This window comes from Gymnoscopelus braueri (assembly GCF_963280865.1).
Source record: "Gymnoscopelus braueri genome assembly, chromosome: 4".
NCBI classification, from domain to species: domain Eukaryota; kingdom Metazoa; phylum Chordata; class Actinopteri; order Myctophiformes; family Myctophidae; genus Gymnoscopelus; species Gymnoscopelus braueri.
Window position 1 is genome coordinate 22,615,989 of NC_137605.1, and position 27,677 is coordinate 22,643,665.

A 27,677-nucleotide genomic window follows, 5' to 3' on the forward strand; every position below is an offset into this window, starting at 1 on the left:
GCCTACAAATCAAAGCGAGACGATAACGTCATGGCACGAAGGTGTCGGACAAATTGGGTTGTTGTCAAACTGTCGAGATGGACGCGATGACAACTGACAAGTGTCCAATTTGTCCGCCCCTGCTTGACGCTGTCCTTTTTTGTCTTTTCATTTATCATTCGATTTTATCAGCCAAATGGCCGCCGCTCTGAGCTGTCACACCAAGGGAGTGTATGCCCTGCTCTCCTCAACTCTCTCCTTCACAACCTAGTGTACATCTGTCCATCCAGCCTGTCATCTCCTCTGCTCTCCTCCTGATGACCAGTCGTGGTCAGGAGAGTTGAGGAGAGGAGAGTGATGGATAGCTGGGCTTCAGCCAAGGCCAGAGCCCTGTGGTGCACCTCGCTCCTCAGTGCCCCATTGATCCTGAAACCACAGTAATGAATGGACTGAGATCTGAGTAACGCACACACACACACACACACACACGTATGCACTCGCTTCACATACTCACACTCATACATACAGTACATAGACGAAAGAATGTATCACGATTATATATTTTTTTGTAGGTGAAAGTTAGACACAGGAGTTCATACTGTATGGTGTGTGATATGAAATGTAAGCATACCATAAACACAGTATTTGTTATCATGTCTTCCAGCACATTCAAGGGCTTTTGGGGAAAAACAGACTCCAATCACATTCAGTTTAGCACAGCACGAGGGGAGGCGTAGTTTATGGTGAGAACTGCTTCAATTGTAGAACAAAAGGAAATGGAGTCTGCACACTGGTAATGCTGAAAAAGCTCTGTTGTATTTTTATTGCGTCAACGTTTCGATCAATTCAGATCATCTGGTCATATACATGCTACATGCTAACACCGCTTCAATTGTCACTTTTTGTGTGTAAAGCACTTGATAGCTTGATACCACTTGTTTGAAAAGTGCTTTATAAATTGTAAAGATGATGGGCAATGTTGATGATAATTGGGGGAAAGAAACAACCATATAATATCATATAGTATCGGGAAAGTAGAATTAGTGTATTGTGACACCCCTAGTGTGTATATGTTACATTATGATTGAAAAAGGAGTGCACGTTTTCTTCGAGTTTACCTCCTGCGCTCCCCCGCGGTCAAAAAAAGGAATGACGTCTCAGAGGTACCGATACTGGGGGGGACGATGATATACGATGATATGCCTATCGGGACATAACTCGGACGGCAATGAGTCGGCTGAAGGTGAAACCGAGTGCAACTATTCCAATCGTACTGTGACATACTGTATATACACATACATACAAATATATGGAACCATGCATTGCATGCACATGGAAACTCTTACTCTATGGCTCATAGCCAATACCTCACTAACCCACACACACTTATCTCGATACACATCCATCCAGTGTGTTTGTGTAGCAGAGGGGGCAGCCCGCAGAGAGAGAGAGATTAACTTTGGTGTCAGTCTGAAGGTGAATGGAACTGCAAGTCCCTTTAACCCCTCTGACAACTGATCTGGTCACTTATGAATGTGTGTGTGTCTGCCATTCCTCAGCTCTCTTTATCTGTGCAAGAAGATGATACATGATATGTTATGTTATGTGTCATAGTTGGTCCTTAGCACTGACACTGTTGACTAACTGCATGAACTCTCAACAGTGGTGTGGATACACAGAAAAACACATACATACATAGACACATGCATATCATCTTTAATCTTTGCATTATATATCGTTGCTGTCAGGTGGAAACATTGTATATCAAAAATGGCAGATCTGCAAGCTCACAGCACGTCGCATCGTGACACGCTGAGCTTGTAGATGGCTGCCCAACAGCAACGATATGCGAACATGCAGTCTCCCTCATATAAATCCCACCTGAATTTCCTGAAATGTGGGGGCGCACACACATCCATGGCATATCTCACCAGATTTGCACATGCACACTCACAGCTTCGCATAAACTGTACTTCAAGACACATAAACATTCATGTGTCAGCCGTCTAGTTGTTGTATCTGCTGTGACAGATGGGAGTTTACTTTTAAGAGAGACCTGCACACTCTCAGAACTGGTGTTGTTGAGTTAGATTTTCACATTGCATCAGCCACCGCTGAGGTGACACGCACGCGCGTGCGCGAGCGCACACACACAAACAAACCAACACAGTGTTGAATAAGGAGACCCTTCACTGCCAGCCCAGTTGCCGCGTGTCAAAATAGCTGATTGAGGTTAAGAAGTTCGGAATGGATAAGTAAAGCAATAGGCTAGAGGGCAATGTAACAAGAATAAATGCGGAAGTACAAATGGTCGAACAAGCACGTCTTCATACTTTGAGCAACAGCAGGGTGAAAAACGTAATTTCCATAACTGTGTCTTCTCCGAATACTCTGCAAATCCTAGACTTGTGTACCAAGGCTTGGCTGTTCCTTGCATACGCAGTTACGTACGATGACTGTGTACTGTGGTAATTTCCCATATGAGACGAAATAGAGATGAGGTGACTGTGCTAGCAGTCCATCTGGCTTCTTTTAGACAGAAAGCAGACGGCAGAGAGAGGAGCACAATTTTCATAACTAATTCTGGTTTATTCCGCCTTCTTAGTGCTTTCTCATCTTCCCTTCACTGGTTCCATCTCTCTGTTTTCTGCCTGCTTCCTTTACACCACAGCATGTATTAATGCTCAGTGCTCACTTTGGAAGAACAAAACAGTTTTTTTCGGACTGGAAATTGAACATTTCTCTCTGTCTCTCTTTTTCCGTCTTTCGCTTTTCTCTATTCAGTTCAAGGTGATGTACTGTAAACAATGCTTTATTTATATGACAGAGTTCCCATACATTGTTTACATTCCACACAGTTTCCATGCATTGTCAAAGCAGGACAAGGTTATTTTTACCAGTTCTCTCTTATCATTCCGTTATTTTTTCTTCTTTCCACAGATGCTTGGTATGTTATATACAGTAGATGGAAGCTAGATTTGAAGACTGTCTGCTATAGTTATTAGTTACTGTAGTTGGTGGCACTTAAGGAGCACTTTGGCAATTTTCAACTGTATCGTCATATAATTTGTCCTCTCCCTTTTTTTCTGTCTAGCCTTACCTGAAGAGTTGGTCTCAGGACCTTGGGGCCCCCATCCTGTCAGTGGACTACTCTCTGGCTCCTGAGGCCCCATTCCCCAGGGCCCTGGAGGAGTGCTTCTATGCCTACTGCTGGGCCCTCAAGAACCATCGCTTACTAGGTACACACACGCTAGATTTGTATTGATGTTGTAGTGTTTAGCATTAGACTTGTTATAATCTTTTGTTTGGGTTTGGGGGGCAATTAGTCTGGCAACCGCTGACTGTGTTGTACAGGCTACAGCATCCTGGCCTCATACTGCATTGTTGTTTACTATTGCCACTGTGTGCTTTCTGTTTTCTTCTCAAGATCATGGGAAAAGTACATTAATTAGAGGGTGCACTTGCGTTAGGTGGTTTTAAGAAAAAGTCATTTATACGCATTCACTTTTCAATTGAAAATAACAGCATTTTATCATACAACACGGTCGTGCAACAAAGTCCAAATTAGCTGACGCCAGAGTGTAGCCACAGCAAAAGAGGAAAAATGCACTTTTCTCAAGGCGAAATTGTGTAGTAGACTATTTCTGCAAATCCACTCCGGGTCCTAGTCCGCTTAGAGAGGATTCATTCATCACTTTGAAAGTAATCTTCCCTGATAGAGTGCAACACATTGTCCCACACATTGTTCTGCAACATTGCCGTAGATTATGCGGACTCCTTTGGCATCATTTCATCCAATGTTTTGGCGATAAACACAAGACAGCTGCTTAGTCTTGTGTAAGTCTCTCCACTGAAGCCCACTGTGTCAGATGAGCAGTATCTCTAGTGCAGTGTGCCGGTGGTATGGAACAAGATGGCAGTGTGGGTACGAGCCACACAGAACGGATAAGCACCCCCTCACAGTACCCACATGTGAGCTGTATGTTTGTTAGTGGCAGAATGAGTCACCCACTGCTGTGTTTTGGCCCCCTGGTGAATTTCGCATACACAGTCAAATCCATAGCATTAATTCAACAATTCAAGAGTGTACAAATGATTGGAAAAATCACTAGGGTAAAAAAACTAAAAAATGTTTTTTTCTAATTAACACAGATTTTACTGTGTCACAAGCAAAGGAAAAACTCATACCTTCCGTCTCCTCTCTCTCCCTCTCCCTATCTTGTCTGTTTCTCCTCAAATCTTTCAACGCTTCATCTCTCTTCCATTTTTCTTGTCACCTCTCTCGTCCTCTTCATTCTCCCCACGTCTCGTCGTCTCATTCCGTCTCGTCTGTGTAACTCTTGCCTTCCTCCCGCTGTCCCCCTCCAGGCTGGACAGGGGAGTGTGTGTGTCTGGCCGGCGACAGCGCGGGGGGCAATCTGTCTTTAACCACTACAATGCGAGCGGTGGCCCACGGCGTACGCAAGCCGGACGGCATCGTGGCGGTCTACCCTGCAATCATGCTCACAGCCTACGCCTCGCCCTCCCGCCTGCTGACACTCATGGACCCCCTGCTGCCCCTGAGTGTGCTGACCAGGTGTCTCAGTGCCTACGCAGGTATGTGCGTGTGTCTGAAGATTGTGTGTGTGTGCGTGCGTGCTTGTCCTTTAGTGCGTGACATAATTAAAAGATCGAGCCATGGAAGTTTTTCTTATCAGGAGAAGTTTGGAAAAGTTATAGATCCCTCTGTCCCTCTTCTCTCTCTGCAACAAAAGAGACTGATAGGCCCATAGGAAATCAATTTTTATCCTATGCCCTTCACACGTCTCCATTCAGAGCCCCCTCCACTCACTCTCTTTTTGTAGTTTTTTCTCTCTGTCTGCCCCCTGTCCTTCTCCTTTGTTCCCACTCATTCTTTGGAGAGTTTTTTGTTTACTTTTATAAGGGTGACAATGTCCCTTCTTTTGTGGGCTATCTGCCATCTTTACTGTGCTACTGGTTGCCGTAACAACAGAGTCTCCTCAAGGATGGGATCTGAAGTTTTATTTTATGTACTGCATGTGAAGGCGGTTCTCTTTAGCTGTAAATGTCAACATGAGGGAGTGTGTTGTATCTTATATTTTTATGTATTTGATACATTTTATTGAGCCTGGTCGAAGGCTGAAGGCGTGGCCGAGACAGTTTTCACGTCCGTCCGTCCGTCCGTCCGTCCGTCCGTCCGTGTGCTTCAGTCTGTCTGTCTGTGGACAGCTAATCTCCGGCACCGTTGGACTGATCGGCGTGAAACTCCCTGGAGGCCAGTAGAACCACTCCCCCAAATTTTTCACATCGGCTTGTTATAGCGCCACCAGGAGGCCAAATCTTTCTACATACATTTTTTTATATTACTCATACAGATTTTGTCCAAATATCACTCAAGTCGCTACACATCATCTCTATAGTCATGTGATCAAGAAGGATCTGTTGGATTTTTCATATTCCATCCTAATTGGCTAAGATTGGCATCCAAAGTTTACAGGAGTGGCCTATTTTGGAAAAAATGCCTCAAATCATGAACGCAGGGTCCGATTGCTGTAAAACCTTGCACGCACATCCCCACTAGGCCATTTTTTTTATCGGCCTCATAACATGCCGATTCACATTTTGATCTATATCTCTTGAACAGTAGGTCATACAATCAAAATTCCCTTTCCCTTGGATTCCTTGGATCATCACGGAACTCCCCAAATAAGCCATGCCCATTTCAAGTTTTCCGCCATGTTGCGTTTTCTTTGCAAAACTGTTTTTGCTACTATGATTTTGTCCAAACCTCACCCAAATTGGTACACATTATCTCTGTAGTCATGTGATCAAGATGTATCTGTCAGATTTTTCGGATTCTATTCCGATTGGCTTTCACAGTTTGTTGGAGGGGCCCGTTTTGCACAACATGCTACAAAGCACTGCTGGACCGATAGGCAGGAATCTGCCTCTGCACGCACACTCCCAGTGTGCCAAGGAAGAATCTCCACCCAATTTCTTTCTCCACTCCTACAGATTTTGTCATTATCTCTATAGTCACGTGATCTTCGTGTTTTGGCCTATAACTCTTGAACTGTAGGTTGTACAATCAACCTTCACCTTTCACCACATTGATATTTCCATTGTCTTCTACCTCCACCCTAGCCTGGTAAACCCTCCCTCCGGAAATCTCAATTCCATTTCATTTCAGGAGTGAGTCTGGCCTGATCCGCCTGTCTGCAATATTGGCTGTGCTGGAGTTGGGCGGGAGTAATACCGTTGACTGACAACCCCTTCAGCCAATGATAATTTTTCCCCTTCAGCCAATCAGCAGTTCACCAGTCTTAATGTGACGCGACGGGACTTTTGAGACAGCCATACCCAAAATGGGTTGCCTTTTTCGGGTACAATGGTGTCACTGCCCGCCCCTACCGGTTCTCTAATTTTTTTTTTTTAAATAGGCTTTGTCATGATTAATTGACCACATATATGAAGTTAAACAACTAAATTCTATCCAAACGATATCTTATAAGTAAATTCCGTGCCTCAAAATAGAAGTTAGAGAGCTTTTTGAAGTAAAAAAATAGCGGAGAATTGGCCGCACAAGAAAAAGATGGCTGCCGTTCGTGTTTTGGGCTCACTCGAACTCGCCACCTGATTGGCCAACGTAAGCTGTCAATCACAGAACAATGAGCGACGACGCTGATAGGCGCGGCCGTTTGGCATACACAGCCAATATTGCAGAGAGGCGGTTCATGCCAGACTCACTCCAGGAATCAAATAGAAATGAGATTTCCGGAGGGAGGGTTTACCAGGCTACCTCCACCCTCCATTCCTCTGTTTTCTACCTGCATCCATCCACCCTCCTCTTCAGGCAATCCTCAGGTGGAGAAGCAGGTGGAGAAGGCGAGCACGCTGAGCTTGGTGAGGAGAGACACTGCCCTGATGCTGAGAGACTTCAAACTGGGAGCCTCCAACTGGATCCATTCCCTACTGGACTCCAAAGGAGCTTCATCAACATCCTCCTCCAACAGCAACAACAACACCGCCGCCACTGCAGAGCCCCTCCCGGCTGGAGCTGCTGCCGGTATGTGTGTGTGTGTGGGCGGATGCAGGTGGGGTTTTTAAGGGGCGGGGTAGATATTTAGGTGGAGTGGTGGCTTTTTGTCTATGTGGTTGTGGGTAGATATGTGTGTGTGTGTGTGTGTGTGTGTGTGTGTGTTAACCATAGGACTAGGTGAAGCGAGTGGGTGGGGTCTGAACTGCATTTATATTGTTTAAAGTTTTGTTTGCGGGGGCGGACAACATTTTCTCTGTGAGCAATGTGCTCTTTGTCCTGCACGTGTCTTCGTTACCTGCCAAATGTTGCCCTTGTTGGGTTTTGCGGATGAGCGTATCTCTCGCCTGCTGTTTCGGAGTGTTCATTATGCCACCACTTTCATCCAATGTTTTTATTATCCGCACGCAGTAATTACCCAAAACTTCGTTTACACCCCATATGGAGAGACAATTGAAACGGACCCCCTGCCCTCTCCTTTATTCAACATTTACCAAACCAATTATTTCGTCCCACCCTGTAGTGTGCCCCCCTACCTCATTTATTTCAATACACTTTCCCCCAGACTCAGCCCGAATGGGACATTGACGGTAATTGTTAATTGCAGCCACTGTAAATCATGGCAGCTAATTGTAACCCCCCTCCCCCCCTCCCCCAAGCCAGGGAGTAATGAGTGTGTCATTGGAGAGAGGGTTGGGGGGGGGGGGGGTTCCATCACTAAAAGGTTCATCACGGCCTCCGAGACAGTTAATTATGAGAGACACTCTTTGTGAGGAGACCAGCCGTGACGACTGGTTACCGCTGTGTTTTGACAGCTGGGGGCGGGACCAATGTTATCGCCATGACAGCGCTGATCAGAGATGCCCCCCCGCTTGTCTCTCTCCTCTCCTTTTCTTCTGTTTTTCCATTTTCTAACCCCTCCCTCCACAACCCACCCACCCTCCCCGGTAAAGAGCTGATGGCACACAACAAATGGCAACAGTACATTGAGCGTGCTCTCTTCCGTGCATTTCTGTCATTTCTGTCTAGTAGCCTAGCAATAAACATTATTCTTTTCTGAATACTTCAGTTTTCGTTGGGCTCAAGTGAATACGAGTGGCCACTTCATCCTTCCTAAACTATTCTGTGCGTCAGGTTGCCTTTTGTTTTTTTCTTTGAATGAACCTCTCTCACACTGTTTGTCCCTCTCAGGACTCAGTCCTCACACTTGGCTTTCTGTTTGCCTCACACCATCTCTCTCATGCCCTCTCATCCCCATTTATTTGTTCATTTTACGTCATATCAGTTTGGTTCTATCTCTTGCTTTCTCTCCTGACTCTGTATCCATCCTTCACCTCTCCTCCTCCTACCTCCTCCTCTCTCAGACGCGGTAAGGAAGAGCATTTCAGAGGCATCCATCACCTCTCCTCACTCTGACCCTCCAGTGGCCCAGGAGCCCAGCCAGTTCTCCACCAGGAGAGAGTCCCTGAAGAGCAAGACTTTCCAGGACCTGGGGGTCGTGGGCGGAGTGGGCGGCGCTCACCACCATACCTCCACCCCCTCCTGTGCCAACGATCCTCCACACACTGTACGTCACACAGAGGCAGCGTTTACTCTTTGTATTTTTCACACGTGCAAATTTACATCTATTTATTGATTATATATACATCATTTACATTTTCACATGTATCATTTAAAATGTTTTCCATTTTGTACTGACGCTTCTTGTCATTTCCTGGGGCGACTTCACTTGAATTTGAATGAGCAAGCGGGGATGGGCATAAAGTTCTGTGTCGCGCGAAAAGAGACTTTGACGAGACTACTGTATATTGACACACATTGATGGACACTGTTTAATTTTGCGGGGAGACAAACCTGTGACCTTTACAGAAGGCCATCTTACGGCTACCATTCTGCCACTGTTATTGTGACCTTTGCGTTCCTTTTCAAAGCTAGACAGGTACCTAAAACCCTGATCTTGGAATAATCCCATGGCCCTTGTAGCAAAGCAATATGGGTTCTCAGCACAATAGACAGCAGTTGCAGTTTGCTCTGGTACTGCATTGGCCACACGTGAAATTTAACAGAAAATTACACTTACAAGCAAATGGTATCCAAGGCAGAAGCGGTGCACTAATATGCAGCACCGTTACTCACTGCACGTGCCTTTTATTAACTACCCTGTCCAGCAAGGGGCAGTGTTTCCTTACAGTATGTGTATACCATAATAAACAACCTAATCTAAGCAAACTTAGGTACCCATGTTGTAATGCCCACTTCAAAGGGAGGGTAGCGCAACCATAGCAGTAGAATTTTTATTTAAGTACGGCACCATCCAATCACGGCACAAGTTCCAGCTACAATGACCTGTTATCTTGATTCCAATTATCATCCCTTGTCATAAGGAATAAAAGACAATTGTGGGTACGGACTGAGTTCTGGTCATTAGCTTGTAATGTGATGCCAATACTGTACAGATCCATCTAAAAAAACGCACATTGTAATTCTGGTATGCAGATGTGTCAAAACTCCAACTTGCACAACGTTTCACCTCACCGAACACCGTGGAGCTCATGACACCCTTGCTTCATAAAGAGCCTCAGTTAAAGGATGCTGACTGAATACATAACCTTCTGGTTCAGTGGGTAGCAGCAAGGTGTCAGAGATTATCCCCGCCGTGTGATTTCACACAGGCACGACTGGATTAGTGAAGCGCTGCTGTTCTCTTTGTCTTTGAGTCTCTCTCTCTCTCGACTCCCTTCAAAATGTGGATCGTTCAGCCTTAGACTATTAGACGTTCAGCCAAGGTTAGGTGTTATGTACACGACCAACATTGTTTTTAATAAGGCATTTACTTATTTTACTCTCATTTTACTTTACTTTAGAGTCTCTTTGTCCCTGGCAAAATCCTCACATGAATCACTCCACTCCGTAAAAAGAACACCTCATTCATAATGATGGTTGGCATGATGTGAAAGTTAAGCATCCTTTTTTACACTGTCTTCCTGTATGTAGCCAGCAGAAGTGAGTTTCTTCCACTCCAATGAAGCGGAGGACCCCCTAGTGTCCAGCGCCATATCTGCAGTCGCCATACCACCCCCTGCTGGCGAGGAGGAGCGGGAGCACCCCAGGGAGTTTCCCCTGGGCTTTGAGCCACTGCGCAGCAAGCAGCTGGCTGACATGACGGTGCAGACCTCGCCGGTGGTCAGGGACCCCTACTGCTCCCCACTGCTGGCCCCCGATAGCATGCTCAAAGGCCTGCCACCTGTACACCTAGTGGTAAGGAGGAGGGGAGGGAACCCTTCCATGCCTAGAAGGGTTGTCAAATGAAGTGCACTATACTGCCCTGCCAAGCCAAAGTGCAGTAACCACGGGGAAACAAATCACTGAAATGGGTTTAAAAGTGATTCAACTGGTCAGCCAAATGAGATATCGGCATATAAGTGATATTACAATAAATGTACATATGTTCTTGAGGTAATTGTTTATCCCCCAAAATCACGAAGGCTAATTTGACCTTTGGAATACACAAATAAGTGGGTGTGTCCAAAAACATAGTTACTGCACTTTGGCTTGGCTGGGCAGTATACAGCGTGTGTTACGCTTGCTAACATTACAGTTAATATTTGTTTTCAGCCTGTGCCGCCTATACAGATAGGGGGAATAAAGCAGAAGTTTTCAAACTGTTTATACCCAAGGACACACCAATGAGCAAGTCAAAACTAAAGGCACACTAAAAAATAGCCGATCTATAAGCTCACAACATGTTGCATCTCAAGCTTGTAAATCAGCTATTTTTTATTTGTGAAAAAACTAGGAAATGATGTAGATCTTGGGATTCACATATAAATGGTGTGTGGCTCAATGTGGATCTCAGTTTTCATGTGACCAGCCAGTGGCATCATTCATCTATGACATCAGTAGTATTAAAAACATTTTTTTTAGTTTGGCTCGGGAGTGCCAGAGCCAAAAATACATTGTTAAAGAAAAGTGCTTAGGAAGCGAGATACAGCCTTTTTCAGTAAGATGTTAAACAAGAAGTGAATGGAGCAGCAAATCTTAAAATCATGATATATTGGGTTCTGAACATTTTTGTTCGTCGGCGGCGACGTCATTGGCACCCTGGGCTTATAAAAATGAGGCACTGAATGAGTTAATTACAGTTAGATATTTCAAAAAGTATAAAACGTATTTGAAAAGTCAAGGCACTTCTGTGGCCTACTTAAAACGTTCACTAGAAATGTGGCACTGGTCGGTCCAGCAGTTTGCGAGATTAGCTCCAAGCACACAGATCAGATCCGGTCTAGAGCCTGCCTACTGTATCTGCTTGAGACTCAGGCCGGATCAGCAACCTACAAAGCCAATAGATCCTAGTCTAATAATCTGTGGTTATCACAAAATCCCAGTGGATTTGGTCTCTCAGGGCGCAAAGCAGTGTGGCTCTGCACACCGTTTGGGCACCACTGGTTTAGAGGATGGAAGGAGAGGCGATGGAAAGAGGGGAAGTCAACCGTAGGCAGTGGCACACATAACAAATAGACCATGAGTTTACTTGTGAATGGCTTTGCTACTTGTCTCTTCTTATGCCAGCTAATTGCTAATTCATTACTTCCTTTGCCATCTGCAGACGGCCAAATATGTAAAACAGGCGTGATCATGGGGGATAAAAGCTAAAATTCGGACTAGATGCTTAGAAAAAGCTTATTCACTGTCTCCAAATAAGAGTCATGGGATGTGGGAACAGCATAAACACATTTTTCCCACTTTAGGACAGGGGGACAGGAAACAAATATTGGGTTAGAAAACACTTCCCAATGAGGGAGGTTTAGAAGGAGGGAGACGGAAGATAGAATATGAGAATGAGGTAAACTAATAGGAGACCAGGGTTTAATGAAATTAGGCTAGAGGGAAAGAAGATGAGAAGGAGAGTGGTGCAGTGCTGCACCCATGGCAGACTTCAGACAAATAGCATTTCTTAATCATTCAGCAATAGCTTTTTGTTTTACTACTTAAAGTTAAGGCGGAGTAAACTGAATCAGTCCAGATGGTTGCTGATGGCTGGATCGTGGACAAGTGTTCAATCAGGGAAAATGTATTAATTTATCCAATTTATATAGCTTTCATAACTAGCTAATTTGATTGCCTATTTTAGGCAAATTCAAACACTTCGTATTATTATTGATTTGTCTTTGAACCAGACCTGATATAGTGAACGAATGAGTTTAAAGAGCAACTCAGTTAGTGCCTCTAGCTTGGTTGGGCATCCATACAAGCACAATTGGCCGGGTTTGGGGGGGAAGCCGGGTGGGGGGTGGGGGCTAGCTTTGTTGCTTCACCAGCGACTCATGTCATGTCAGCAGGGGTGTTGAACTTTGAGGTATAGTGTGTTCCTCTGCACACACTATGTCCTCCCGGTGAGGCTCCTCACAGTGACTGAGGAAATGATGTGACAGGGGATTTCATGTTTATCAGAGGAGGCATGTGGTTTCAATACCATCACGAGGACCAACCAGTCCCTAGACAAGCCAGTATGGGTCAGCAGTGACAAGACTACACACAAGTGTGAGGGGAATTGTTATAATGGATAAATTGGGAGAAAATTGGCAAAAAAGAAATAAATAAAATCAAAAAGAGCAACTTAACAGCCCGTTTTACCTTGAACATGCCTTCAAGAAATACATTTGAGGAAGTTACAGGCCTCTATACCCGCACTCACCTTGGGTGTGTCATTTAAGGATGGCAGGTGCCCTCCCAGTCACGTGAGATTAGAGCAGTATGGCAAAGGAGTGTGTTGCAATAATTTAGTCAAGTGTAAAGAGTTTGTTGCGCATGCAAAACGAGCTCACCTCTGCTTATGATTGGTCTTATGCCAGTTTGGGATATAAAAGGCAGCTGATTCAGTGCCTCTGCTGCTGGGAAGGATTGTTTTATTTTGAGAACAAACTACACCAAACCGGTACAACAATGGCTACCCGCTAGTGCACCAAGGCGTAGGACTTAACTCCAGAGGTGTACAATCCTACAGAATAACCTTTTCAAACTACAGAGGACATAGGATTTATTTGTGTGCTGGGAACACACTTACCAATTGCTAACAGGCAACTTAACACTATAAAGGCAACTTAACCCTATTTGTTTTGTTGGTAAATACCCAGGCAGCCCGACATTAAGAAATACGGCCATTAATAATGCCAGCAATTGATTCTAGTCCAAATCCCAAGTGTTCATTGGAAAGGCCTCCTCTTTCCAGTGCAAATCACAGTGCTCTTTATGGGTTGCGAAACAGCGTGATGTCATACCGTCTTGACCATTAATGGGTGGCCTCATTTAAGGGATCCCGAGTGGGCATTGACATATCGCCTGGGTGGAGTTTGCACTTGATTTAAAATGAGACTTCCTGGCGGCAGACGCTCTGGTGAGAAGCTGCTTTCTCAGTCAAAACAAAAGGCCATATTGCGGAGCACAAATTAATTGGCTAAATGGAGTCAGGTTTGTTTTGACTCTATATATATGCTTGATTATTACAATACTCCGCCTTTGCTGTTCTCCACCCATCATGTGACAGTATTGGGTGTCCTTAAACCAGCACATCCATGATCCAATGTGAGTGCGGGCGAATTCACATCACATGCATATTTTTCAAAGTGAAGCGTCAAGATAAAATGGGTCGTTTAGTCCTCTTTAAAGAAAAAAGAAAAACGGGAGATAAAGAAGAGGAGAAGGATTGGGGTTCATAAAACTGTTGTGAGAGTTATAGAGATGCAGGGGATCCAGAACATTACGGTTGAGTGAGACGGGGAAAGATTGATGAAACAGAGTCCTGCTTATCCTTACACAGGGTGTACAAAGTGAGTTGATAAGAAAACACTCAGGAAACTAGTGCAGGTTTAAAAGAGCCTGGAATGAGTCAGCAAGAATACAAAGTATGGAGAGGGGGGTGGGGGCTGTAGAGCAGACGCTTGGGTTCCTTGTCTTCGACCAGTAATTAAGATTCTTGACGCGACTTAGCGGAGCCCTAATTCGCTCATTCCTCCTTTTTTTTCTCCTTCCTCAGGCATGCGCACTGGACCCCATGCTGGACGACTCCGTCATGTTCGCCAAGCGCCTGCGGGGCGTCGGGCAGCCTGTCACGCTTTGTGTGGTGGACGATCTTCCGCATGGCTTCCTCAGTCTGTCACAGCTCTCCCGTGAGACACGGGAGGCGGCCGATATCTGTGTGGGGAGGATCCGTGCCGTCTTCACCGAGAAGGACGACACACCGCCCTCAGAGCCACGCAAGCACCGCAAGCTGGAGCGCACTGACCGCGGAGCTGCCTCCGCGGAGGACGCCTCCTTCTTCGCCATGGACGTAGAGGAAGAGCCACCCGTGGCCATGGGTGCTAATGGCACAGATGGGGACGGACTGGTTAGTGTGGCAGCCCAGAATAACACAGACGTCGGTGTTATCAAGGCTTAGACTGGGGGCAGAGGGTTGTGTTAGATAAAGATGACTGCCACTCTTCATCTGAGGAGGGAAGAGAGGGAAAGAGTGAGAGGAAGGTCAGGCAGCCAGATTGAGGCGATGCAAAAATAAATACAAAAGCCTAAAAGAGAATGACACTGAGGAGAGTTTGAAAACAAAAGACAGCACTGAGGGAGCTGGGAGATTGCCTGGCCATTTCTGAGTGACAGAACAAAATAGTGGAGGAGCACTGAAACACGACTTCTTTCCTCGGCTAAAGAATTATCTCACCCTCCTCCTCCCCGATGTACCAGTCACAAAACCACAGGCTGTCAGTCAAAACAAACACACACACACCAAATGCAGTCATGTTTAAAGACGGAATGGTAATTTAGCAGCTGTTATAATCAAAGCTCTGTGCTTGACCCCCGCATACATGCATACATGCATGCATACATACATACATACATACATACATACATACATACATACAAATATACAGACAGACAGACGGACAGACACATGCACAGTGAGCATGCACAGTTAACAGCTTTGCCTTTGGGCAGCCATGCCGTCGGGGACGAGAGTCAGACATAAAGCAGTACGGAAAGCTCTTGAGACGAGGCCTGAATGCGTGATTTATCTCAGCCAAAGCAGCCATTTGGGTCCCTAATCAGATAGCGTTGGGCACACTATATGCTTCTCTACAGAGCTATCCCAATCTAAATAGCCACTTGTCCTTTAGGGAACCACTCTAAATCATGTTTAATAACTCCACATTGTGTCTGTTTGGCAGCCAACACAGCTCACTTTGTGAATAGCAACTCTGTTGTCTCGATCCCAAATACAATCACACAGTGCTAAAAAACACAGCAGACTTAAAGACTTCAAACTGGATTAATGGATTTGCTGCATTCCTCACGATTCCACAGTAACAAATGTTAATCGTATTATGTTATGCCATAGTATTCCTTTTATGTCATTTACAGTGCTGTTTTCTAATGCTGTATTTTATGATAATCATTACTTTTACTTTTTTTATGCAATTGTTCTTAGGCTGAAACAGATGGTTGCAATATGTTTTTTATGTATATGTTTAATCTTATGCTGCTCATTTCTGAATGTGTACTTCTTAGTTTAACTGCTTCTGTAGTTGCTGTGACTATAGAAGTACATTGCTGGTCTATTCAATGAAGCATTATGCTACTCCATTGTGCATATAGTAGATAGCCTTGAATATTACCCAGGGACTCGGTGCCCTGTTCAGATGCTGCCTCATGCTTTTTGTACTATTGAAATCACTAATGCAAAAGATTTCATTTTATCGATCACTATCGAAAAAGACTTTGCCAGTGATGCATTGTTTATGAATACAACTTTGCATTTGGGGGGAGAAATTTTAATGCAACTCAAATGTACTTTTTTCAGAACAAATACAAAACAGCTGTTGAGACTGCCGTTGGAAGCGAGAAAGTGTTGTTCTTTTAAGGACGGGAAACAAATGACTTGTTATACTGCAGAGGACACAAAGAGAGAGGGACATCGAGATGCACAGCCACAGCCCCATAGATATTACTATGCGTTTCTAACTTCACTGCACTGATGCTTCTCTTGCAGCCCCCTAACCCCGCCTGTGACCTACCTCCCCCATCACTGTAGCTTGTGACTCTATTAGCAGCAGTTCAAAAATGCCTTTTGTGTTAAATTCTGCACAGGCCGTAAAAAAAAAAGAAAAAAACTGATTTTAACGTCTGTTTCACAGCAGAATAGCATATTACCCACCTCCTTTGTACTACAGACATCCATACAAAAATAATAATACCTTCAAATATGCGATGCATTGGGTTTAAAAGAAAACTATTCGCCTGGCCTCCAATTTTCGATGATAAAGCCATACGCCTGGCCTCCAATTCTGGATGATAAAGCTATATATCCGATTCCCAAGTTACAGCAATGGGGAGGCAACCAGGCAACCACCCTCGCCCCAAAAATCCCATTCCACTATACAACCTCCTTACCCAGAATGCAGTGCGTCAAAAGCTCTGCTTCACAGACACTAGACCTCCAACCTGATGACTCTTTATTCTAAGGATCTTCTTTGTACCGCCTAGTCTCGCGTAGCCAGACTATCAGAGATCTCCGCCTACTGATACGTTTGGGGAAATCTAAATTCAATGTATAGGCTAGAACAACAGAGAAAAGCAGCGCTAACAAACCTGTGCCTACTGCGTTGAAAACTAATCCTGATACCATCCCAATATGAAGAGTCTTCACATTGGTTCTGTGATTGTTTTTTTCAATTTCTGAGTCGTTTCCACTCAGTTTTAGCCTCTAGTCTACACTGAATTTAGATGTCACCAGACTTATCAAGAAGTACCTACCACCCAAACCCCGGAGCACTCACTCAGGGTGTCTGTGTCACTGTCCACAGGGACTCGGCAGAGATATGTTGCTGTTGGCTAATGGTTACCGATTAATTTAAAGATGCAGTAGTGTGAGTGGCATAGCAACTAGCGCTTCATGGTGATAGTGCAATTGACAGCTCATTTGTGCACAAAAATGATACCCTTTAAAAACCTCAGAGGTTGTTTTTTTTCCTCGCAAAACAAATTCACGAGTCACGACCACTGAATTTGTATTCAGTGATTACATTCCATGGCGGCTAACTGTCTAGAATTAAGCACTCTTCTACCCCGATGCCATCCAACATAGTTGACTTTCCACCTAGGCTTGTCGTGATTGGACCACTCTGAAATGTAGTGGGGGTGGTGTCCTTTTTGGAGGGTTAGTCCTTTTATCAAAGTCCAGACTAAATATAGATGCCAACTGTTTCTGGCTCTGTCCTGCCCTTGTCTAGTGACGGGGTTGCCAGGTCTGTAGAGAGGAATGCTGTGTGATGAATAGGGTTTAGCTGAAGCTCTTGAGTCCTCCACAAGAGTGGGATTTTCATGCAGAAAAGTCAGGCTACGGGATTATACCCTGCTCTGTTTATGTCAATTTGGAGTGCTTAATCGCACTATTTTTAGTTTGATTGATAGTGAGAAACGGGGCAATGAAAGGGAAGTAATGTTGAAGTGCATGGACTGCTTCACCCAGCAGAAGGCTGCTCAGATGGCTCAGGTGAGCTGTTAGGGGTTTTGTGTCTTGCTCAGGGACACCTCGACTCGTAGGCTGGGCGAACCGAGGGACGAACCAGCGTCCTTCACATTCCCAGATGGCCCCTCTACCCTCTCAGCTACGGTCACCCCAAAGAGATGCTGTGTTGAAACTTGTACTTTGGCGGTACATGTTTTCTGCTCACTCTTTTTTTGCATTTTGCTTTGCATTTTTCTTTTCTGTAGTCCACGTGTCGTTAGACTCGTGTTTGCACTTGCGAGTGTCAATCGTTGCTCATTTGGTGCCTGTACGTATTGTTGAAGTGGAGTCTGCATGAGGGTAGATCACATCAAAATCCTGAGTGTTAACCTAACTCCGAAGAGAGTACATATGGAAGCAAATTGACTGTTGTTTCCATTGGTACACTGTTCAGAGTTAAATTAACTCTGGGATTTTACTGTGTACGTGTGTCCGCGATGACCCTGAAATGTGGCACTGACTGGTCATTGAGTTGGTGGTGTCTGTGAGCATTTCAAAACCACATAGAGGTGAGAAACATGATCTAACCCGCGTGTGTTCAGATAAAGGCACGTCTGTACGCTTTTCACACCGGAGGCTATTCACTGTTGTCGGCCACCTATTGTTGATGTAATCATAGGTCCTTAATGCAGTTGAGTCTCTTGCTACCTCATTGGGATACATTGACTTGGGTCCTACTGACAGGACACCTCTACACTTTCACCTCAGCCCCCTCATAACCTCTAGGGTTTGGCCAGCATCTCCCTTCGGCCATAATTGATTTGATCCCTACAACGGCTGCAGACAAAACCAGTTGTGTTGTGACAGAAACAAGGCTCTCGGGTTAACTGCCATTAAAAGTTTAATTGTGTCGGATGCGTACGCTTCCAGTTTAACCAACCCCATAATCCCCTTGTCCTCCATGTGCTTTGGTGCGAGAGGTTAAGGTACGTGTAGGTGACGGTCCAGAGAGCCCATCTGGTGATTTAGACCGACCATGTGCTTTGCATCTTTTGTCATTAATCTGTAAAGAACGTGTGCAAATGTTGCATCGAGTCGTAGCCCCTTCCCCCACCCTACTTGTGCACTGTTCCACCGCTGCATCAAGAATCTCCCGTAATGTTTATTCATCGTTTTAATCAGCCCCTGTTAATGGAATATATATGCGCCGATGATCCGCAGACCAATTTTATAATCGCAAAACCATTTTTCACAAATCGTCCTTGGGAGTACAAACCAGATGTAGGGGGTTTAAGTGTAATTATTTTCTTTTTTTTTTCTCTCATGTTTAATTAGCAGGTTGTGCAGCATTACCTTTTGTTTTTTCCTCTTGGATAAGTTTTTGGCATTAGAGAGTTTGTCCTGCCGCAGGCTGATCTCCTAAACAAGTGCAATATGAAAACAAATATCAGCTACTTGCTTCAATGGATTATGTAAAGATACACAGGTATGCAGATGACATCTGCATCGAATCTTAGTTTTTGTTTTGTTTTGGTTTTCATATCGGAATCTTTATGATGCTTTTTCAGATTCAGCTGTAGTAAGAGTTGTTCAATCGGTTTGAATTACCCCAAGATTAGACTCTCATTTGTGTTCATAATGCATTCAAACGAATTAGTTTTCTCAGGATTCAATTTGCTGTGACGGTAGGGGTGCAAAACCATGCCTCTGCTTTTGATATCCCCCCTCTGGTCATTCATTTTTATCGCCGTTGGGGATGTGTTTTATCCCTTTTTCTGACAATTGATTAAAATGCAGGGTAACCACATTAACCCTGGCATCCCTAATTTGGGCATTTATAGTCTACAGCTCACAATGCGTAGCGATGCGTTATGAGCTTGTAGATCGGCTATTTTCCACTAAAAAATGTGCCGCCCTCTTTTTTTAATACAAATCGAACCCTGAGTTTTCTTGTATGTTAATGTTTTAGCTTTTTATGGATTGTTGAAAGCTGCACACGTTCTGAACCTTGATGCAACTGACCATGACCAGCAGCATCTCTCAACAGTTCTCTGAGGGGGAAAAACAAACATCACTGTTTACAGTCATTTGTTGACTGTCAGGTTTTATAAAACCAGACATTAATTCTCATCATAGTGAGTAGCCTACTCCATACACAGTCTTAAATGCACTGCAAATGCTGCTCTGAAATCAATAAGCTGTTTAGAAGGTCTACGTAGGTCTGCAGACAGACGAAGCTAAGATGATTTACTTGAGCTTCTCCGTTTTTATAAATTCAAAACACCACAAGTGCAAACCTGTGAATAAAAATAAAGAATGAATGTATATTGAAAATATATATAAATATATATGACACATAATTCCTGTACATATTTTTACTTTCAAATCTGATTATGATTCTGACCCCTGCAACTTTTCTTTGTAGGTTTGACTGAATGCTGTCATGCCTAATTTATGCTCAGTCGTATGATGGTGTCACGCACTGAAAATAGCCAGTCAACAAGTGCAGATCCACAACGTGTTTTTACTTAGTTTGTAGGTCGACTCTTCCTCAAACGACACCGTCATACGATGAAGTGTAAATCAGGCTTCATATATGCAATGAGTAGTCTGTTTAATTTCCCTGTTTATTTTAAATATAAATATATATATATAAAGAAAATATCTAGTGGTGTTTTTTTGTGCCTGTGATTCGTGGTAGTGTTGAAATAATCGATACTCGATGTTTAAAAATAATCGATACTCGATTTGGATCAAAATAAGCTATAAATTATATTTTTCTTATCATAGCAAAAATACATCTACATGTGAGCTTGTAGATCAGCTATTTTTGTGACATTGTTGTATGACTAAGAAAGTCTATTATATATTTTTTCACTGATAAAACAAAATATATTTTTTAAAGTGCGCCTCCATTAATCGAAAAAGTAATCTTTTCAATGGCAGATTCACGTTTTGGCCTTTTAACTCTTGAACTGTATAGGCCAAAACGTGAATCTGGCTGTTACAGCGCCACCATGAGGCTGATTTGAAAAATTTAGGTTGGCATTTCTTCCTTGGCCTAGTGGGGATGTGCGTACAAATCACTAAAATCACCATAACGATAGAAAGCAATACATGATTTATTTTTACCACTCATCTTTTAATTATCGTTACAAACTAATAAAATAACCCTTGTTGTAAAAAGCCAAAGTTGTCCTTTAACATACTGAAGGATGAAAATTCCATCTAGCATTCAGACATTACTCAACCCTCTGATAGCTTTTCATGTTTGTTTGTTTTTTTCTTTCCAGTGACTGACCGCGTAAATACCAAGACTTTTAATCAAATCTGGACCTTTGTTCTGTCAGAATTTCACAAAAGGTCAATAAAGATGTTAACCTTTTGGATAAGCGCATTAGCTGTCACTCAAATCTGAAATTCTTCAAGGTTAAAAATAGCCCTTCAGTTATGTATTTGTTTTCCTTGCAAGCAAATATTGGTATGTCAGTTTCAGCAGTCTTTTTTCCTATGAACAGTAAAAAATCCTCAGTGTTAATTTCACTATACAAATGGAACCAAATACAATACATTTGGTTCCATTAAGGCCTACACTTAGGATTTTACAGCTTAGGGCTATATGTATGCTGATGAGCTGGTCTACAATAACTCATCACATCCGCTGACACTTGTACTTTGTTAGAACATTGGCTTTCAACATGGGGTCTAGGGACCCCCAGGGGTCCTTGAGGGGGGTCCAGGATGTCACCAGCAAAAGTATTGATATTAGGAATTTATGGATGTATGACTATGAATGGAACCAAATGGGCTCATTGGTTCCATTACACTCTCAGAGCTAAATATGGGGGTCTCAGAGATACAAATCGTATCAAAGGTGGTCAGTGGCCTAATGCATATGAAATTGGAGGTCCATGAAATAAAAAAAGCCTGAGAATCACTGCATGCATCAGAACAGTTCATTGTTGTGACTGTGCTATGCAAACGGGTGTTTTATTAATAGCGTTGATGCCATATTTGTTTGATCTGGACATGTCGCAATCTCAAAGCAAGAACGCGCAATGTGCCTCCTTCCTCGCGCTCCGACCGAGGAGGAGGAAGAGGAGAGGTATGGTGGTTGCGCGCATATATCTATGGTTGCGCGTATCCAACAGCGTTGCCAGGTTTTGTAAGAAACAAGCAAATGGGTCTATGAAAACTAGCCCAAAAGAAACGACATGAGCCAAGCGGCTCTACAAGCTCTCAACACATCACGAGCTGGAAGATCTGCTATTTTCAAATAAATCTTGAAGAAAATGTGACAAAATTATGTGGATCTTGTAGGCCTATGTGGGTCCCTGTCATAAAAAAATTTCAGATGGGGATGATTGATTAATTGATTGATTGAATACTTTATTAGCAGTTTGGTAGATGCATATTAATTTGGGCCGGGGGTCCGTCCTTGGCATGAAAATGTCTGAGAACCACTGGTTTAAACAACATTAGGAAACGAGCCCAAAATAAGCAACCGCGCTTTAGAAACTAAAACTGCAACCCGCGCAACTACCAATATTTACAAGCAACTTAACAGAAAAACAAGCCCAAAGTGGCTTATAATAGGCGGACATGGCAACCCCGGTATCCAATGCGCGCGCTTGACAGCCTAGGCTAAACTATTGGGGCCACATGCATGCATGTGAGGGATCGGGGACGCGCGTCTCCTCTCTGCTTGCATCTCCGTCCTCGCCGTGTGGATCCTGTGGATCCCCTGGACCCTGCGCTGTGGTATAGAGGAGCCTCAGAGCCCGGACAGGAGAGAACAAGACGATCCGCGGAGAGAAACATGGAGGTCAGGCTGTGTGAGAGACTCCTCTCTCTGGCCGTGTTGTTCAGCGTCCTCTGTGTGGCTCCTGTTCTTGGGAAATACGTCAAAGGCATCGTCAATACGAAAGAGGTAAAGAAGGCTTTGTTTTCTTTATTATAGGCAGCGCATGTATTCCTATTTGCAATAAACATCGCTGTAGTAGAGACAGTTGACGGGAATACATACAGGTTGGACTGCGTGATCGCACGCAGCCAGGTGTCTGGTATAGCCTACAGTAGACTGAGATGGATATTATTACCAAGCCCCCGCTAAGTTGCTTCGGGGATTTGGGATCGTTTTTTTTTTTTAATGTAGCAGCATCATCCATCCAGCTAATAATAATACATCCATCCCTCCTATAAGCTGCCTTGCGTTGAAGCATCATCTATGTGTGTCATATATCTGTCTCCTTTCCAATACATTTGGCATAGCGTGCATCGAACCCCATATAATGTGGTATAGTTTTCATCTAGCCATAATCCTCATGACTCAAATCTATTGCAATTCTTTCCTTTAAATTTTGTTTTTGTTAAAATGCAAAGCTGCAAAGAATAGGCTATTGTTCGTATTAACGGGTAAGTATAAGCTAGACCCGTTACAGGTGTGCGTCAGTCAGTACGTCTTCTGAAGCGCGCAGCTCTTGGTTTGGAGCAGTCCTCCTCATGTCCCCGGGAATCTGACCAATGTTGGCAGGAATGACTCGATCTCGGGATGAGAAATCATGAGATCAAGTCATTCCTGCTAACATTGGTCAGATAAGATTTGAGAGATCAGTCACTATAGTCTCCCCTGTCAACATATTGGTCAGTTTACACAAGATCAAATATTTGCAAGTGCTCCGGTTTTCACACCAGTTACTGGTTCAGGTATCCTTATCACTGCTGTGTGTGTGTGTGAGTGTTAAAATAAACCTGTGCCGCCGCAGATAGGGGCACTTTGTGTAACACCGTAGTTGTATAGCCTGCTATATTATAGTTGCAACATGTGTGCCTTACTGCCTTCGTTCACTCTGAAACCGAATCGGAGGCTAACCAGGCCTACCTGACGAAATACATCCAACAATTTGCTGAGGATTTCCATATATTTAGGTTACAGATCACCCTGCCATACAGACGGTATTATGGCCACGAATTAAACCCAACCCTCTGCTTTGCATCAGAGAATATTGCTGTTTTGCCTTATATTGGGCTAATGGTTGCAAATAGAGCTTGGACAACAGGAGAACACATCTATGATATAACCCCTTTGACCTGCCTATAGGCTGCCTTGGACTCCCATGAAGCTGGTTTATCAGCAGGTGTTTTGTGGGGGTGATGTGGGGCAATGCTATGGTGTGAGCTCAGATATGAAAGGGGGAGTGGGGGGGGGGGGCGTCATACGAAATCCCTCATTTGATCAAAACAAATATAGGCCTTTATATTTATTTTAATTTGAATTTAACTATGAGAGCGACAGACCTGTATTTTGTTAACTATCAATCATTTAGCTGGGGACCCCTGGAACCCCTTCAAGGATGTCTGGGGGTCCCCACGTTGAGAACCAGTGGTCTATCCTAAATATTAGCCTATTGAAAAATAAATGTAATAAATTAAACCCCTTCACACTTGTTGAGAAATATCTAATTGCCAGAGTGTCTGCCAAATAACTTCAGAAGGCAAAGTGAATGAATAATGCTCTCCCCTCCACCAACGACCTATAGGAGAAGGTGTCCTTGAGCAAGGCACTTAAACCCTAATTGATCCAGTGGAGCTGCTGCTTCTTGTTCTTGGCAGTTCCCTGCAGCATGAATGCTGATCATGTATGCTCAGCAAAACTTCCCCTGAATAAATAAACATTAAGACAACATATGACATTTACTGTACTAACGATCAATAATTTGCCATGTGCCATGTATTCTAATGTCCTGCACCAAATTGTGCTGTGGCACTAAAAACATTATCCATTGACATAACCCTGGCAGCCCAATTTTGGTCATGTCGTTAGGTGAAAGAATAAATAAATTGGAAAGAAATAGAAAAGTGAATTAAAAAATCACACCCTGTGTGAAGTGGGCGGTGTCTTGCTAGCTAATCACAATACTGAATGGAGTCAACCAATCATGTACAAAAAATAAATACATTTATTGAAACACCACTTCTAGGAAGACTCTTGCTTTTCTCAAACATCTTCCATTTACCGATTATCTTGGCTACTGTGTTCTCAGAAATCTTAACTGCAGCGGCAATTCTTTTGTAAGTTTGGCCAGATCTGTGCTTTGCCACAATTCTGGCTTTGAGCTCTTCTGGAATACCCTTTGATCTTACCATTTTCATTTTATCCTTTTCCTCTTTTCCCATTTCAAACATAGCGATTTTTGGGTTCTTCTTTACGTATCCCACCAAGGCTCGTCTCTTACATTTATGGATTAGGTTGGTAACTGTGTTCTTAGAAATCTTAAGTTTACCTGAAATTCTTCTGTAACCTTGGCCAGATCTGTGCTTTGTCACAATTCCATCTTTAACCTTTTCTGATATATGCTTTGATCTGAAAGGGCCACTTCTAGGAAGACTTTCTATTTTCTTCTCAATATCGGTTTTCCCTTTTCTCATTTCAGCCATAGTGATCTTTGAGTTCTTCTTTACTGTTCTCACGAAATGGACAGTATCTAAGTAATATACTAGTGTCACATCACAGTGGTTTTAGATTAGTTTTGTCATATGTATCACTAGCCAATCACAGCATGTGTCTTGCTAGCTAATCACAATACTGAATGGAGTCAACCAATCATGTACAAAAGATAAATACATTTATCACAGCGCAGGATAATTGTACAAATTTCCAAACCTCACTTATAGGGGCGGTTTCACCGCCCAAAAAGTAGATCTACGCGATGCAATGCAACATGTCATGAACTTGTAGATATTTTTCAAAACATTTTGTGGTTAAACCCTACTGTATATAGTTGGTTGACCAGAGTCCCCCAGGGATTTATACTAGGCCCCCTCCCTTTTCCCCTCTAGACCAAATATATTTGCAGAAAATATAACCGATCTGCAATCTGGCCTATTTTTGCCGAATGTTTGCCCCAGAATAAGGATAGTAGAAGTGGTTAAGCGGATAATGGGTATAGGCTCCTAAAAAACATGCAACTAGCCTATTTGTGGTCTGTAACGAGAACCATCAGCTCTCTATCAGTAGCTACTGTTGCACTGCCCCCGGGCAAGGCACTGGATCCACACCTGCTCCAATTCACCCTAGGCTAAACGGTTGTGGCTTTAAGACGGTTCTACTGTGTGTGTGTGTGTGTGTGTGTGTGTGTGTGTGTGTGTGTGTGTGTGTGTGTGTGTGTGTGTGTGTGTGTGTGTGTGTGTGTGTGTGTGTGTGTGTGTGTGTGTGTGTGTGTGTGTGTGTGTGTGTGTGTGTGTGTGTGTGTGTGTGTGTGTGTGCGTGCGTGCGTGTGACTCTCTCTCTTGCCAGCCTCTTCTCCCCCAGGTTTTGTGTTAAATAGATAAATTTGTTTCCGTAGACTAGCCCAGTCTCAAAACAAATTAGGCTTAAAGTAAATGAGTAAATTGAATGGATAAACATTCCATTCTCAGAACTATTGTTACAGCTATGAATAGAGGACTCAAAGTTAAGACATAAAGTGAACAGTGAGATAAATTGGTAAGTTACGTGTTTAAAATAAAAGAAGAGTGTTCTTTGTGTTAGTGAACCAGCTGAGAGAACGATGGGGCACCCTGAGCAAAACTGCACTGCCCCATGTACAGGTCAACACCAGCCATGACATATTGTATTTTGTTTGTGTGTGTGCATGCCTGCTCATGTGTCTGTTGTGGGCCAGTTAAACACATCGTCAGTCTTGACTCTTTCCTCTACTCCTCTGCCCCAAGGTCACCCACTTACTCCCCCTCATCTCTCTCTCTCTCTCTCTCTGTCTCTCTGTCTCTGTCTCTCTCTCTCCCTCTCTCTTTCTCCCTCTCTCTTTCTCCCTCTGTCTCTCTCTCGCAAACACACACTTTATCTCCATTTATCTCCATCTTTTCGCCCTGCTCTCCCCATTTCCTTACTCTCAAAGACACACACACACAGCAAGCCTCAGTGCTCGTTCTGAAATACTGAACTCACTGTAAAACACGATATCAGCAGCTGCAGTGGAATGGGGGTCATGAGAGGGAGGGGTTATGGGAGGGGGGGGGTGACAGAGTTTGGCTGGAGTTCGACATTTGCAAGTATAATGCAGTGGGGATGGGGATGGAGGGTGGAGGGGGTGTTCATTGGAACATGCAGAATGGGTGGTGAAACACGACAGTCACACGGGCAGGGCTCCATACAGGCAGCTGGCACAGCAGACCTGTTAGCTGTTTTACTGGGGCTGGTTGAGTTATGCTTAAAAGGTGGTATTGATCAAAAAATGACATGTAGACCAGCGATTCCCAACCTGTGGGCTGTGAGGGTATTGCAAGTGGTTCCCCAAATAACTGGCAATACACTAAGATTTTATTGAGAATATAACATGGATATAAGAAATGTGAGTTAAAAACAATGGAAGAGTTTCTTTACATCCTTGAAGGTTTTAACTTAAAGTATACTAGGTTAGTTCCACTGATCCAAGCCGGAACACGATGGATTGATTGATCGTTAAAATAAACATGCTCTGATTGGCTGCCGTGTTAAGTGGTCAGATGGGTGGGCTCACTGGGCTGCGAACGCTTCAGATATTTTCAAGTGGGCCCTGATCCCGAAAAGGTTGGGAACCGCTTATGTAGACGAATAATAGATAAAAAGAAAGAGCTTTTAAAAAGGGGTGGAATAAAAGTATTGCTTTTCTCCCCAAATATTATATGATTGTGAAATAATCCTTTAAATTTGGTCAGGTTAAAAACTATTGTTTTGTTTACTTATGTAAGATGACAGCAGCCGTTGTCCATGTTGCTTCCATTTTCATTGGGTATGGTACTGTTTTCCCCCAAAGAGATGCTTGGAGGCAGGCACTGCATTACAATGATACAAACGGTATTAAGTGCTGCCTTATGGATGTGACTCGGGGAATCCAGCACAGGTGTTATGATGTTGAGTATTGTGCAATTAGTTGCTAAATGTTGTCTATAGCATCTTTAATTTACGCTCCATCAAATGACAAAGTATAAATCAGGCTTATGACTTCAGTCAGAATGTCTCACGGTGTCAGCTACTGCTAATAGGCTTGAGGACTTTTAAAGAAAGCCTCCTGGGTACGACTGTCGGCTTGAGGAACCCGTGTTGAAGAGGACAATAAATTAGCGTTACTGAAAGCAATGTAAATATGCACAAGATCACATTTGAGCCCACTTGAGGAAAACACTTGA

At 43.6% G+C, this 27,677-nt stretch overlaps 2 protein-coding genes across 3 annotated transcripts in view; both read left to right on the forward strand.

Annotated features, from left to right (window-relative positions):
• The window catches only part of lipeb (lipase, hormone-sensitive b), a gene marked incomplete at its 5' end in the record, with an annotated part of 45,095 nt that extends 28,945 nt beyond the window's left edge, over positions 1-16,150 (forward strand). For both annotated transcript variants that reach the window (XM_080425595.1, XM_080425594.1), the window contains 6 exons: positions 3,074-3,218; positions 4,348-4,575; positions 6,833-7,045; positions 8,380-8,582; positions 10,010-10,273; positions 14,049-16,150. In XM_080425595.1, coding sequence (XP_080281721.1) covers positions 3,074-3,218; positions 4,348-4,575; positions 6,833-7,045; positions 8,380-8,582; positions 10,010-10,273; positions 14,049-14,450 — 1,455 coding nt within the window. In that variant the 3' untranslated portion in view covers positions 14,451-16,150. The remainder of the gene's footprint in view (positions 1-3,073; positions 3,219-4,347; positions 4,576-6,832; positions 7,046-8,379; positions 8,583-10,009; positions 10,274-14,048) is intronic.
• Positions 16,151-22,269: 6,119 nt separating this feature from the next.
• Positions 22,270-27,677, forward strand: part of tmem145 (transmembrane protein 145) — a 54,133-nt gene continuing 48,725 nt past the window's right edge. Inside the window, exon 1 of the mRNA XM_080426258.1 lies at positions 22,270-22,440. Coding sequence (XP_080282384.1) covers positions 22,330-22,440 — 111 coding nt within the window. The 5' untranslated portion in view covers positions 22,270-22,329. The remainder of the gene's footprint in view (positions 22,441-27,677) is intronic.